At 38.7% G+C, this 15,098-nt stretch overlaps 1 protein-coding gene and 1 long non-coding RNA gene across 2 annotated transcripts; one reads left to right on the top strand and one right to left on the bottom strand.

The window, feature by feature from the left end:
* Nucleotides 1-966: 966 nt before the first annotated feature.
* On the bottom strand, nucleotides 967-6,108 carry LOC111268486 (uncharacterized). The gene is made up of 3 exons (XM_086971714.1): nucleotides 5,835-6,108; nucleotides 3,934-4,042; nucleotides 967-3,612 (listed from the first exon to the last, which is right to left on the bottom strand). The coding sequence occupies exons 1-3, from the start codon at nucleotides 5,881-5,883 to the stop codon at nucleotides 3,441-3,443; spliced, it is 330 nt and encodes a 109-aa protein (XP_086827840.1). The 5' UTR covers nucleotides 5,884-6,108; the 3' UTR covers nucleotides 967-3,440.
* A 1,276-nt stretch (nucleotides 6,109-7,384) lies between these two features.
* On the top strand, nucleotides 7,385-10,744 carry LOC111268485 (uncharacterized). The gene is made up of 2 exons (XR_002685256.2): nucleotides 7,385-8,439; nucleotides 10,410-10,744. It is a non-coding gene; the product is annotated as an uncharacterized LOC111268485 (long non-coding RNA).
* Nucleotides 10,745-15,098: the final 4,354 nt, after the last annotated feature.

Here is a 15,098-nt window from a genome sequence, read left to right as displayed (position 1 = left end):
GTGTGCGTGCGAGCGTGTGTGTGTGTGTGTGTGGAATATGGATTAATGGTTGTAAACGGGTAGCAAAAGGAAGGAGGCAGGAGGGTGGAAGCTACCACCTATAGGATCAGTTGTTCAGAGTGAGTGATCGATGTGCGGTAGTGATAATGCTGATACTGAAAAAACGGTGATGATACGAAGATATTCCATTATTGTTTTCTACAAACGAATATATATTGTTGAAATGAACATACAAGCGGGATGTAACAGACATAAAATTAGTTGCTTTCGAGAACGAAGCTAGGAGGCGATGAAGATACTCTACTGAGTAAAGTGGGGGTGCCACATTACTAAGGGACCGAAAATGATGTCATTGTTGATTCGTTTCACGTACGTTGACAAGCCGACTTGGGTACTTTTGAAAACGGAATGGAACCGACATTTTGGACGCGGGAAAGGAAGGGGCCAAGATATCGAATAGGGACGGTTGACAGAAGTTGCCAGATTTGTATGTAGAGGTTATTTACCTGAATGCGATTACATAATACCGTCACATCTGTCAAAACATAAACAAATACACACTCACATTTGACATCGAAAACAATTGTACTGTAACAAAAGATAACGAGTTTGAAATTTCAAACCTAAAAAAGTGAAGCTAGTAATAGGGGACAAATAATGCCAACATTGCGTACATAACGGAAATACACAAAGGAAGAACAGCAGCTAGAAGTACGTAAATTTAATAAACGGTCAAGCAAATACGTTGTTTTTATTATATAAATTGTTCCTTATTTGTCTATATATTGTATTTGTCTCGACGTTCATTCCTAATTTGGTAGGATGATGTTGTTAAGGATATTCCTTACGTCTGTTTTCATATAAAGATATGTACTAACGCTTATATTATATGTGGATTGAAGCAATTCATGGCTAAGGCTACGATAAAATTTTGTGGTATCTAAGTTAATTAGAATAATCGAGTAATGCGTGTTCTTGCGTAGGCTTGTTTATTGTATTATTTGAAATTTCATCTACTTTTCCCATTTTTCTTGTTTTTGTTAGAGCCTGTAAGTCAATATATTTTAATATGAAATTAGTAAATCATTTTTCCACAGCACACAGCTTAGTCAACCCTTTCAGTTGCTTTTGCTGGGAACTTTGCACGAGGTTTTTCCTGCTTCCCGTTGACAATGCTATTGATGTCTTCAGCCGTGTCCAACTGTTGCCTGCTTCATGTAGTAGGAGTTATAATTTCAACTTTTTCTATCCTATTGTATTTTATTTTGGTATATATATTTATTTATAGGTAAAAGTAGATATTCAGGATCGAGTAGCGCAATTCCACAAATTTAAAGCTTCAGCTCCTTGCCGCGGACTTCATGGGACTGTATTAGCTTAAGCAACCTTTAATAACTTTTCTGCACAAGTTTCGGACAAAAATATGTTTCCATTAATCTGACCTGGTAGTTGTTTGTCCTGATCACAGCTGTAGTTCTAAAGTGCACCTAAAACATTTAAATAAGCAACAAGCGTTTATTTTCCAAGAAAAACATTAATAATCTTTGTAATTTTAGCCATTCTTCTGGCGATGACTGGAAGTGTCTTTTAAAAAAGTTCTTTGGGTTGACCATATGTACTTGCCTGTCTTTTGTAGAAAATTTAAGTGACTTGTTTGTATAACATGGAAGCGGCTTTTGTAGGTGTCAGAGGGAACACATTGATATTTGTTACTTTTTAGTAGTTTTTGTTACCGTTAATATTTGTAAGTAGTAGTCACGACGAATATTCACTTCTCTTCATTTTTGACTTTATCTGAGGGGAACAATCTGATCTTGCTGGGCTTGTTGTAGCATTATTAGTAGCGTGATTCTGTCCTATGTGCTACGATGATAGGCGTGCTCGAGGTTTTATTTTAACAGCAATATTAATTATGAATTTCCCATAAAAAAAAGCGCTACACAAATTTCTCCTTCGATTATGTTATTGACCAATTTGAGCAGAGTATTGTTTGTATTAAGAGCGCTTGACACGAACTCTTTTTCAATGAGCCACACGTTACTCTAGTGAATAACGCTGGCTGTCAACTAGTGTAAACTTTACTAGAACTTTGGCGGGTTTGCGGCTGTAACAAGGCTTCCTATCGGAACAATTTCCTTTATCGAACAATTTCAGGATCACGCGTTACGAAGAAAAAGTTAGGAAGCTACCAAGGTTGGGAAGCTAAACATTAGACGAGTATATGGATAAACGAACGTCTCCATTCGTAAATCACAGATATATCTAAGACAAGCTACCTAAAAGCGATTATCGTTGCTACAGGGTTTACAGAAGGTACAGCAGTACTAATTTCGTAATAATGCAGTTGCCGTATACTACATAAACATCTGATATGTTTTACTAAGCTTTTATATTCTTGCGTGCATCACATTATTTGTTGTTTGGGTTATCAAGCCCACGAGCCCTATGTACCCGTATGAAAGCATCTTAAAATGCCTTGCTTGAAGCGATTCATGAAGCGTAAAAATGTATCAGTGCCATTAAACGGTACTATTCCTACTACAATAGGACAATGCGTGGTAAACTTTCGTAACATTTCGGGGTGTGGCAGCAGTAATGAGGCTCACAAGTCCGACGACACTTTAATAATATACTGTCTTAGTGAAACCCTCAGAATTGTATTTGTATCTAAAATTTTGTATTTGAAGAAAAACAGGGCATCATATATTGAGTATCCATATAAACATATTGGCTCGACTAGGATTCGGCGCCATATACAGGGCCTCCAGTTTGTTCCATAAAAAGCTACTCCATGCCAAGAAACGCTTTACGTTTTATCCAACCAAGTATATAAAGTAGACATTATATTAGCTTCCACAAGTTCGATAAGGCTCCCGGAAGAAATATAAAGCACCCGCTAGCTGACCCACTACTAATTTAAAATATCGGTCTATTTAGTATTTAAAACAATAGCTTTGTTTTGTAATAATTTAATAATTAGCTAATTTATCTTGTAAGCAGGAGGCTGGCGAACGTAACGGCATTTAGGAGTGATGGCTATGGAGTTCGTAATTATTTCGATCTACTGCTCATGCAGTTGTTTCATTTCTACAACAATTTTACAGATCTTTGGAAATGTATAGTCTCATCCCCTACCTGTTCATTCGACGATGTTCCTACTGTTCGTATGACTGTGATTTGAAAAAACATCTACCAAATTCTAGATTACTAGAAAGATTACGCGCAGCACGAGCTTTTTTTAGTGCGATTTTGCTGCTACAGGATGCGTTGGTATAGCAGATATCCCATGTGATAAAGAAAGATTTCGTAAAATGCGTTAGTTTGTCTATTGAAGAAGATCTAATTCGTCGTCAGTTTGTCGCAATTTGTAGCGAAGGATCAATGCAACTAGCATATGTGGTCGAATTATTCATCCAGTTTGTGAGAAACGGTGTAGTACTTTAAATTTCGTACAGATTAAGTTTACACAGCTCCTTTCCTTCGATACAATGTTGTCTTGTCAGGCCTTGAGACCTTCTCAGTCTTTTGATCTCTTCAATGTGGAGCCGTTCCTTGCCGCAGTCGCTAAAGCGGGCCGCGAGCTTCATGCACTCAACCATTTGATGGAATGGACTGCAAAAATCGTAATGGCATTGTTCCCCATTGTTAATGTTAACTATTCCTTTTAGGAATCTGTATAGGAAAGGAATAGTTATGTATAGGAAAGTCGATGATCGCTCTTAAGTTGTGCTTCTTTTTGTTTAGTTAACGTTGTACGTGGCTCGAAATAAAAGCGATTTAAAGATATTTTTACAAAACAATGTAGTTAAATATATTTTTTTACGCTGCACAAACCTTCCACCAATTATCGCGAATCTACTGCATTATCAAATCAAAGGTCATCAAAAAAGTCAACACAACCTTTTTCAGTACATAGAATGGTGTTATACATACCAACAGTCATAGTTGGTTTGAAGATCAAATCCCGTTCTTTGAAGATCTTGGTGAAATTTCCGATCACAAGTTCCTGAGTCACGGCGGAAACCGTCTGGATCACACGCCACTGTAATAGGGTGCAGTAGGTATAATGCGCCACTGTTGATAACCGATTATGATAGCCATTTGCACTTACACAAGATTTCCTTTGTTTTGTGATGAAACAAATGGATTTATATTTAGGATTTATAGTTTTATGGTTTGAATTGAAATTACCTTATCGCCAACAGGTATGGAAAAAAGGAATGTCGTCGGCTGTTATTCTGACAGTCTGAGTAAAAATCTAGCATTTTTGAGGGTGGGGCTTTCGTAGTTCGGATAATTGGAGTGCTTAAATATGTTAACGCAGATGCCCACATGAGCCTTTGTACGGCCCGAATAAAAGCACTTAATTTGTAATAAAAAATCAAATTGATGTTTATTTTTAAGCTCTAACGGCTCAAGCTGTTGCAGCAAGTGTTATCTTAAACAAGTACTCTAGATTTCGTTACTCGTTCCGTCTTGTCGTTTTTTCTAGATCCACATGAAACTCTTCCAAATCAGACGGGAATAAATAAGTAAGAACACTCATTGCTAGAATGAAAAGATCCGTTTTTTTAAATAAATACTCCTTAAATAATCTATGATCGTAATGCATGTAAGCATCTGGACGCATTAGACGCAACAAAATGACCTCTGATTCAATAGAGTATTTCTGACTACGTTACAAATGTGGTGTTGGACAATAGAAGAAAGTACAAAGAATCGTATATGAATCTTGAGCACCGGTAGGCAATCATGCTTCTGTACTCAATTATTGGTTAACCTGTTAGCCACTCTCTTACAGTCAGCAATAAAGTAGCAGTTTGAACCTCTGGGGCCAATTTGGCACTGTTACAACGTTGAATCTACGTAAAAAAGAACTTGCCAAAATACATATACATACTTAGCATTCTTTTACAGAGTTCTATATTGTTAACAGCTAGCAAAAAACTGCGTAGTTTTTTAAATTTAAAAGAGATATCTGATTTCTTATAACTTTGCCCGCACGCCATAACAACTGCTAGATGTATGTGTACATTGGTACTAAATCTGACTGTGCATGAAATGCAAACTTCGATCGTTTCAGACTTTCTAAGCCGTTGTATCCTAAGAAGATGAAACAAAGAAAAGAACTCTATTCGTTACGTTGATTCTACTGGTCACTGAAGTTTTAAAGAGACCATGGTAACATCAGTATGAGCAACTTGAGAAGTTTTTGCCTATGCACATGCGAGGTACCTGTACCTGGTTGTTAACTACTTCAACGGCAAAGAGCCACTATTCAAAGTGCTGACACATTGGTATTAAACACTTATCGTAAAACTAAGCATTGATATTGCTGTTCTAATGAAGCCTATATAATTCACGCAAAATTTAACATAAATTCTGCGGATCTAAGCGAAATGCATAGCATTTCTATGAAGGCCTGGCTGAAACAACGAAATATGCATATATCTTAGTAAACTTCTGAGCCGCCTTGTTTTTAGTTAAAGGACACTAGATAGATAAAGTCGAGATAGCTGAATCGGCGCTTCGACGCAAGGCCATGCAGATACCTGCAGATTTTAAATACTATGCACGGAGATCATCCACTACTATCTCTCATTACTGTGATTTGCCATAAAAACAGCGTCACTTCAAATGATTTCCAATAACAATAGCCTTTGAGGGTCGAATGCGTTAGTATTAAGCTGAAGACCTAATGAAATGAGGGAGAATTCAGCGTTTACTAAGAAACAAAAACTATTGAATCGTCTTACTTTTTGCAAACCTTACTTTTACAATTGTGTTCTAACTAAACGACATTGATAAAAATCCGTAAAAATAAGAACACTAACATCCAACAGCCACAATCATCGCAGGGATCACAACAAGTAATGTATGCATCCTGTCGTAGAACTTCAGGTCAGTCAGAGTATTACCATTACGAAAAGTAGCACTTTTAAAATGATTTTCTGTGCCAGAAATTATGAGTTTCTGCACAGTGGCAATGCAAGACTTTGTGATAGGAACAACTATCTTACAAATGGATGGTTAACAGAACAATCAAGCGGAAGCATAAATAGGCACAGCTTCTGCCAGCTGTGGTCTTACGCGCGCGCCAATGAAATATCTTCGGGCAGGCGATAGGGGCTTAATAACTGTGAAAGGGGGGCAAACGTCTCTTGCAGGGAGAAGAAGGTACTTTCGACTCTTACGATCACCACAGCTTGTGATGTAGTGCAGCAGTTGTATCTTCCTTCTCTTACGTGCTAAGTGAACACTGGGTTGCATTTTCGGAAAATTCAAATTGTTCGTCTTAGTTTTTAGTGCCTTTTAGATTTAAAATGCTTTTAAGCTAGCTTTGCCCCAAAAAAGAAATCAGCCTGGATGCAGTGAAGGTAATCGACGAAGTATTTATTTTTATACATACCTGAATAAATATGTACATCTTATTTGTCATTTAATACAAGGGATGTTTGCAACAACACAACTCGATGTCGTGTAAACCTTGTTTGTTGCCGACCTAATCAATATAATTGTTAATATTTTTCTGTTTGATGCCAAAAAGAAGCTGTTTAAAGTCACGAGCTGTCCCGCGACGTAAACGCAAAATCCAACTTGCGTGCGTTGCATTCAGACCTCTGTACAAATGGATAGTTTACTGTATATTCTAACCACAGATAAATTGCAAGTTCGAGGTTACTGCAGCATATTCGTAAGTTTCAACCAGGCTATTATAATAAGAAACAAAAACAGATTTAACGACACACGAACTTCTATTCAGAATCGCCTTCAGCGACACTGAGAGTATCGATTCGACCCATGAGTGAAGACTGCTGTAGTATTTTATTTGCGTACTATTGTAAAGGTCAACAATCGAAGTCTACTTACCAGCTTCGCTCCCGATCGCGTTTGCGTGCAGTTTGGGGTTTAACATCGGTAGGTCCGTTTAGGAACTACTAAGCTTCACCACAAATCAGCCTAACAGGCTGTCCGATTTGTATTGTTCTATTCAGACTAGATTAAAATCAACACTGTGGGTTAAACAACGTAGTCTATACTAGAAGGAGCTGAAAAGTCGATAATTTGAAACGCGTCAATGAGAGTTATCTATTATATAACAATATGCGAATCAAGAAACAATATTTTGCGATAGCGCTCTGTTTAGATCCTTAGCCCAATTAACGTTGCTCGTATAGTTAGAATAGGGCGCGCATTTGTCCTTTGACCATCAAACAGATTGCCTTCTTTTGTTAGACTTCTTTTTTAACAACGAATCGCATTGATAGGTATGATAAACAATAGAAGTGTATTTTATTTTGAGACTACACAGAGGACTCGGGCTGTGGTGGAACGTAAGATTATGCGTATCCTGTAGCCTGATTGGGAGAGTAAGTACCGTCTACTTTTCGTAGGTCATATAAAAAAAGAATCATGTGCATTTCTAAATGTGTTCACTATCACCGAATGAAGACGTACATTTTGTCAACGAAAAAGAAAGATTTAATTAGCCTCTTCTGTTGTACCCATTGGAGCAGGGACTGATGTAGGGCACCGTTTAAATATAACAGCATACATTTTTTATACATTGAACAGACATTTAAGTAAGTGGCGCATCGCAAATTTATACAACCAAAATGTTTATTATGTGGATAAACCTAATACCTATTATAGGTTTCTGGATATGACTTATGCTGTTGCTAGCGATACAGGCCACATCAATCAAGTTAGTTCAGACAAATGTTGTTTCAACCCATGAAAGAAATGAGTAGGTCGCTAATTACATCAACTAATATAAAGTTTATAAATTATTAGATGAGGCCTGCCCATACCTTTAGAAAAATTCGACTGCTCTTATCCAAATCTAATATAAAAGAGGTAACTTCGAAACGCAGTATGTCATGGTGGCCGCTGTACCCTTCTGAGGACACCTTAACAAAACAGTCCTTCAGGAGTTATTGAAATATTTTGCTACGAGCAACAGTGCTCATTTCAGCTTCCTTATTTTGCGTTTTTCAATGGTGGGTGCTCGTTTGGTTACCTCACAGGGCGTTAGATATAATGAACCTCCATTGCTAGTGTGGGTGCACCATGGCATCCATTGGCTACCAAGTGCGTTTCTTCTACTCTTGACAAAAAACTCATTGCATCCGCTTTCTTCTAACCGTTCGATGCCGCTAACGTGGAAAAACAGATAATGACCGAGGAATATTCGTGGACAGCATAAACAAGGGACAATGTCAAAGTAATCATGAACAATGTGTTATCTTTTTACCTGCAACAGCCGCAGTTCACTAAATAGGACATGTGGATAGCTGAATATGTGCAAACACCCAAAAACTGTCCCTGCTTAAATTGTAGCTCTTTCCTGCAATTATGTCCTTCCTAAATCAAACCACGTTCAATGAAAAAAACCCGTTTATGGACCAACAATATCATAGTTTCATCTTCATAGGCCAGGTAATAGATTTGTTTCAGATAGTATGATGCGTTAGCATACATAACAAAAGATCAACACTTTTTTTTTGCTGAAATTCGAGTAATGGGGGGTTATTCTGTACATGATACTCTCACGGGACGAAACTGGGCTTTACTACCACGCTGATTGATGCAATAGGTGACAGCTGTACTAAGTGTTTATTGATTCTAGTCATGTTTCGATACTAACTGATCCTCAAGCGTGTTGGAACTCTCTCTTAAAAGTTCCTTTGTGACGTTTACTAGAATTTTCCAGGTTATGAGGATGAGAAAACCGCTCCTAGTAGTTTGCCGACCCGATACGAGAAAGTCTTAAGGGGCATTAGACTCCCCCCACCGAAACGTGCGGTTTCTCCTAGAGTGGTAGCTACCCAAAGTGCACGATTCGATTCTGCAAATGTTCAGTTTAAAAACAGAAAGTAATTAACGCATAGATCGAAACGCCTTAAACGTCATTGTACACGACATCCATAAAAGCTCGTATGCAGCAACAATGTAAGAATTTATGTTAAAGACATTCTGCTTTTCAACATAAGATGAAAGCAAGCGCTTGGGGCTATGAAAAGAAAGATGGTATAAGTCAATAGAAGCGATGCAGTTACAGAAAGAAGCGATGACTAAAATGACATAAAACCGAAAAGCATACTTTTCATTTTTGGTACTTCGCCCAACTTTGTTATCACCGTGGACCATGCGGTAAACTTTTGTCTAGGCAATACTATTAGAATACATATGTAACATTTTCAGGTGCTACAGATCTTCTGGTTCTCTTTTTCGAAACAGATCGGCGTTCACGAGAATTTGCTGCGTATATCGTTGGACTGCCATATCGTTTTGTGAATTTAATTGATTCTTTTGCGCGGAAACTTATACGGATGCCTTGTCATCGTTGAGGGTAGCAGTCCTGACCCTCGCCGTGAAGGTCGTCGACGCGCTTACTGTTCGACTACTTATCGTTGCCAGACCATAGGAAGACTACAAATAACCGCAGTAGGCTGCTTTTTTAGCATGATATAATACAAAAACGAATAGTTGCGTATATTTGTATACACACGCAGCAGTTGAAGTTAATCTACAGCTTTATCAATCTTTCAACTGCGCAGTACAGCCACACTGTAAAGGTTCCTATTTCCGCTACTTACATTGCCAAACAAATGTTTTCAAATATTTACGGAAAACATTTTATTCCCTGTTGCTTATAATGTAAAGTCTTTCTCGTGAATGACCATTTTTAGAGGGATTCGTCTAGGATAGGTATACGGTTAAGTAAAAAATACGCCTGGACCAATCATTCAAACAATAATAGAAATAGACAGTAATTCACGAAGTACTGATTTCGTACCAAACACGTTCTTCAGCCTCGATGGGATCTCCCAAGAGAGATGGACTATAGTCAGGCAAACTTACATATATAGGATATGTTGAGTACATAATACGTAAGGCAGGCAAAATTTGCGTTTTTAACCTAGGGAGACATTCTATATATAGTTGATAATATATAGGTTCTGTTGAAAAGAATCCATCAAACGTGCGATATCTCGAAAAATAAGTATAGTGAATACTCTTCGGTACAGCGGAGAGTATATCGGGCCGCACGCTTTGCGCCTAAGTTTGTTGATAGTATGTGGGCGTTTTAGAGAAAAGGAGGGAAGTTGTCATTGGCATTGTGATATATGCAATGTATATGCTTTACTGCACACAAATTGTGGAATCTGCTTATCTGGGAAGACGCTAGGTTTAGGTCTATTATTATCCACTTTAGTTTACTATTGATTCTGATTACCAAGTGCTTTACGGGAGGATAACATAACGACAGTGCTATGTCCAAGGTTTATTTGTTTTGTGCCTATAAATGCAACGCTAGATATAATCAACACTGATACGTTGTAGCATCACTGGAGGTACCGATGATTTTTCAGGCTTCTCATTACGATTTTTATTTCTGTTTTCAGCAAACAACGTCATTGAACGCCTGCTAATTCTCGATGTAAATACCATAATAATAGTAACGTCATTAAACGAAACAAGGGGGGCTTGGATTTCTCTATACTTCACCGCAAACGCAAGTAAAAAATACAACACGGGGCATTTTCTGCATCATCAGAAGGCGTTGTGCATCGCTCCATATGCACGAGTAAACATCTAGATATTTAACCAGTCGAAGTTTTACCAGCGTATTTGATTTTTTTTTTTTTTTATTTACGCATTGCATGTGTCAACTATACGGGCTTAGGGACTGCTATGTTAATAAACGATGTGATATCTGCGGAAGAAGAGTTCTCCAGAATGATCTATCCATCATTGTTTAGCGAATAGAAGATCCTGGTCAGGATCAACACACAGAATTTCATAAATAGCGTAACGAGCGCACTCTCGCACGGTACCATTATCATGAAATTAGTGTGCGACCGAGGACGTAGAAATGTCTGAGATTTTATCATTTGACAAATCTTATCAACAAAATTACTTCAGATCAATTGTGCGAACTCCTAACAAGTAGCTATAGTACAAAAATACATAAAAAAAATATATATATATATATATTCTATTTTATTCATACAAATTTAATCAAAAATTAAAACGGTCTCATTAAAGCAATGAGATGTGTAAAATGCAACATAAATTTAGAAGTTATTTGGCGGTTCTATGTACTGATAGAATTAAATGTTCCTGCATGTGGAATTATAGCAATGACTACTCAATATGTTATAAAAGTTTGTGTATTTGTTAACGCGCAATAATCGATAAACAAGGTATAATCGTAAATTTCTATTTGTCCTGTAGAGAAAAATAGTCCCCCGTTTTGTCAGTGTGGTTCTAACATTTTGGTAAAACGGAAGGATGAATCGTATTAGTACTATGTTTTAAATGACAAAACACACATTATTTGCTCGGTTGTATCTCTGATGAGGACACTATTGGGCTAGGAAAGGTTTAGGTAGTTAACTGTTCAAATCGGTTGTAGCGGCCTTTCGATAGTGATGCTCTTAACGACGTACTTGTGATGTACTTCGAAGAAAAAAGCCAATTTCCTTAAGTATCCTTAAAATCCTATTAACAAAGCTAGTACAAAAGCTGTGCATTAACCTGGCTGACTTGGAAACCAGTGGAGTTGCTCGTTGAACAAGATTCCGTGCTTGCTCCGCGGAGTGACTAATGTGCGGGCCCTCATCCCCGATGCAGTCTTGCTAAAAGCACCTTTTTTAAATCTGCATTTGCCCGCTTTTCGTTCAGACAACTCACACGACTCTGCTCAGCAACCCAGGAAACTCACGACTAACTGCAGTTCTGTGCAAAACGGATTTAGTGAGCCTCCATTGGCGCTACCCAGCTTAAGCAAACCTGTCGACCTGGACTGCATCATTAGGTGCATGGAGAAGTGAGCTTACTTCTGCACACGAGCCACACGCACTGGCCGGGTTTCCGACTGGACCAAGTCTCGGCCAACGCAGACAAGCTCGACGACACTTCATTGTGCCTTGAGTGAGCTGATGTCTTACGATACCAGTAGCCTGAATGGCTTATGCCAGCCCGCTGTCGGTCCTGCGCCTCATTTCGAGTGCACCCAAGGAAAAGAAGAAAAAAAGAAAAAAGAGAGGCGATATGTGGCAATGTAGACGCGAGCGCACGGTCTCAAGATCGCATCGCTCGGCCAGCTACGCCGGTCTATACCCTGCCACAACTCAGACTTCGTAAACCCTAACGTGAGAGGAAATGTGCCAGTTGCTATGAACTGCTAGCGATTAGAGAGATAGAAGGAGAGCAGGTTGGTCCATCAGGATCTCCGGTCGGAACTTGCAAGGGTGAGCCGTCAGCTCTGCTGCCACTGATGGCTATGGCGCTAGTGACATATGTGGTACGCTGGTAGACTTCACAGGGTTGCGACTCAGGTGGAAGGAGGTGAAGGTAGAAAGAGTGAGAAGCGGGCAGGCGGGGGTGGGGGGGAAGGGTCGAGGGAACGAGAATTCTCGAACGGTACGTGCTATCAGCCACTATGAACACTGTTGCGCTGAAGTACTGGTAGTAGAACTAGTGCTGAACACAAGCGTGGTGAGTGATCTGCATAGTTAGGCTGGTAGGTAAGTAAGTTTGTAGGTGTTCATATGTGGGTCTTGGGGTCACGACCCGGAGTTGCCTCACAAGTAATGCTATTTTCTGAAGACATGGAGGCTTCGTTTTCTATCGTGCTCTTTGGTATGTATGTATGTATGTATATGGTTAAATCAGAGTGACAGAAGCGCATCTACACCGTACCTTATCGGGCTCAAGGGTTCACCCCCTTCCCCATCCACCCAATCTTCATTTTTTTTCTTCTCTAGGTCGATAAGAACTTCACAATACAGGTTACCGCACTCAGACGAAACTTTCACAGACACGCGCACACGGAGACACACATGCCATACACATGCACAGCACACACGTGCAACCCTCACTCCGGTGAGTTAAGCGGCCAGCCTTTAGCTCGTGCTACAAAAGTCTGCATTTGAGCTGGCTGACGGCGATCACCGCCACAATTTTTGTGCTTGCTTTTTCGTTAAGTATGTTACGCTGTGAGTTTGTTGATATTTCATAATCTTGGTTGATCGCCTGATCCCTTTCCTAGGCAAACAATATCAACTAGTTTTAAGTTAATTAAAATTAAAAAATAAGCTGCTTTTGTTACTACTGCTATTAGAATCACTGCATGTAAATTGAAAATAAACACGTGAAAGAAAAACTTACTCAGTAAAGTCGAAATAACTTTTATTTGATAATTGGAAACGTCTTTGTTAGTTTTTTCGACTTCAATTATTACAGAATTGAGCTTTGGTTTCTTTGACTCCAGATAGAGAACCCGGTTTTTGTACAGTTACGCATTGAAACTTCTAGTTCGATTCTCTGCCCTAGAAGCTATCTTTATTCGATTCCATTTTATAGCATTCTGAAAAGGCGTAATAATAATAATAATAATAATAATAATAATAACAATAATTTACATTTTCTAGCGTTTTTGAGGCAAGACCTCTGAAAATACGTAGTTGCTAGGTGGTAGTGATGAGAATGCTGTAGATTTTCAATATGGCAAGCATCTATAACATCTCTCTTCTTAACTGAAAGAAAGCAAAAGCAACCAAATAATAAAAACAGGTCTCAGTGTCCCTAGGATTAATTTTCCTGGTCATTTTTGTTAACTAGCGTTACTAAGATGGTAACATTTTCTCTAGAAGATCAACGACTTGTCTTCGTCATCAACGATGCCAGGGCAGGCTGTACCTCCACGAAAGTTTGTTGAGACAATAGTGGAACGCAATCCGATTTTTCTCTCGCTAAAGTAGACTTTACGTCTTTAACAGCATTGTTCCTCTCGTTTCGTCGTCTGTACTTTAGCTTGAATTTATACTGGCGGGTACCTTTTGGTAATAATACAGGTAAATATGTAAACTGCATTTAAAAGTTAATTTGTTGAGTCATAAGAATAGTTTGAATACTGTTTTAATATAGACTTTATCTTTTTCATTATGCGAGAAATATCTGCTAGCATTATCAGAGATCGTATGACTTCTTTGAGCACTGAACGCTTCTGGAACATTTTAAACTATAAGGCAGTGCTGGGTTAAGTGGGAAAAAAAGTTCCAAATTTTTACCAAACTTAGTATTCCGTCTTGCGAAGAGGAACTTCAGTGGACTGTTTCTCGAGTTTATTAAAAGGCTGTTTGTTACGAAGTCCTGTAGACCACATTTCAGATATCGCGAGAAGACATCATTCCTCCGATGATGTCATTTGAGCCAGTGGTTGCTACTGCTGTTGTTGTTTGCAAACAAAGACTCGGTCTTTTATTCTATCCGGTTGTCTTCTGTATTCTCAAAGATTCTATCTTGGCCTCTCTTGTTGTGTCACCCCTGCCCCCTCCTCCGCCGCTCATTCCCCAGCGTCCAGTACGCAAACGGAGCTTGCATAAACGATGACGTACAAAAACAACTCGACTCAAACATGGTAGCTTATGACGAGCAATGAAAAACTGAACGTGGAAACGAAAGCTCGTGAGCCAGTGAGATGTCTAGAATTTGAATGGAATAGACCAGAAATGATGGAGACTAACAAAAGAGACAGTTAGAGAAAAAGATGGACCTACCAGTAGCATATTCACCCATATGTCTCACTTAGCCAACGATGCTCTCATTTTATAGTGGGTTTGTGAGAATACAATGGCAATGATATATGAACTTATCATGGCGGACATCTCACTAGATGCTCATTTGAGTGAAGGCGGACTTTTTTTCATAAAGAAGTTTTGAGATGAACAAGATATTGGATAAGTGGCATAGTCTATGACAATCATATAGGGAATAAATAACTAAAATAAGTGAATTATTTTTCATAGATGAGTTTGTTGCTAACGTCAACAATTGTCAATGTCATTAGGAAATTAGGGTTTTAAACTGTTTACTGGTGAAGTCCGATATGTCAGAACTATGGTTCTGAATTTTCCCGTAAGAGAAAGGCTTGCCCTACGCCTCAGCCCTCTCTTTTTCCAGAAGACAACTCTCAAAATGTGTCGAAGTTTCAACACAGCAATGGTTCGGAAGTGGTGATCAGCACAAGGTTTTTTTTTAGCAAAAATTTCACGACTACCGCCAACAATGTCGGTCGTTCAGGCATA

The sequence above is a fragment of the Varroa jacobsoni genome, unplaced genomic scaffold, assembly GCF_002532875.2.
Source record: "Varroa jacobsoni isolate VJ856 unplaced genomic scaffold, vjacob_1.0 scaffold_1292, whole genome shotgun sequence".
NCBI classification, from domain to species: domain Eukaryota; kingdom Metazoa; phylum Arthropoda; class Arachnida; order Mesostigmata; family Varroidae; genus Varroa; species Varroa jacobsoni.
The sequence above is the reverse complement of the archived record's forward strand: the minus strand, read 5'-3'. Positions and strand labels throughout refer to the sequence as shown.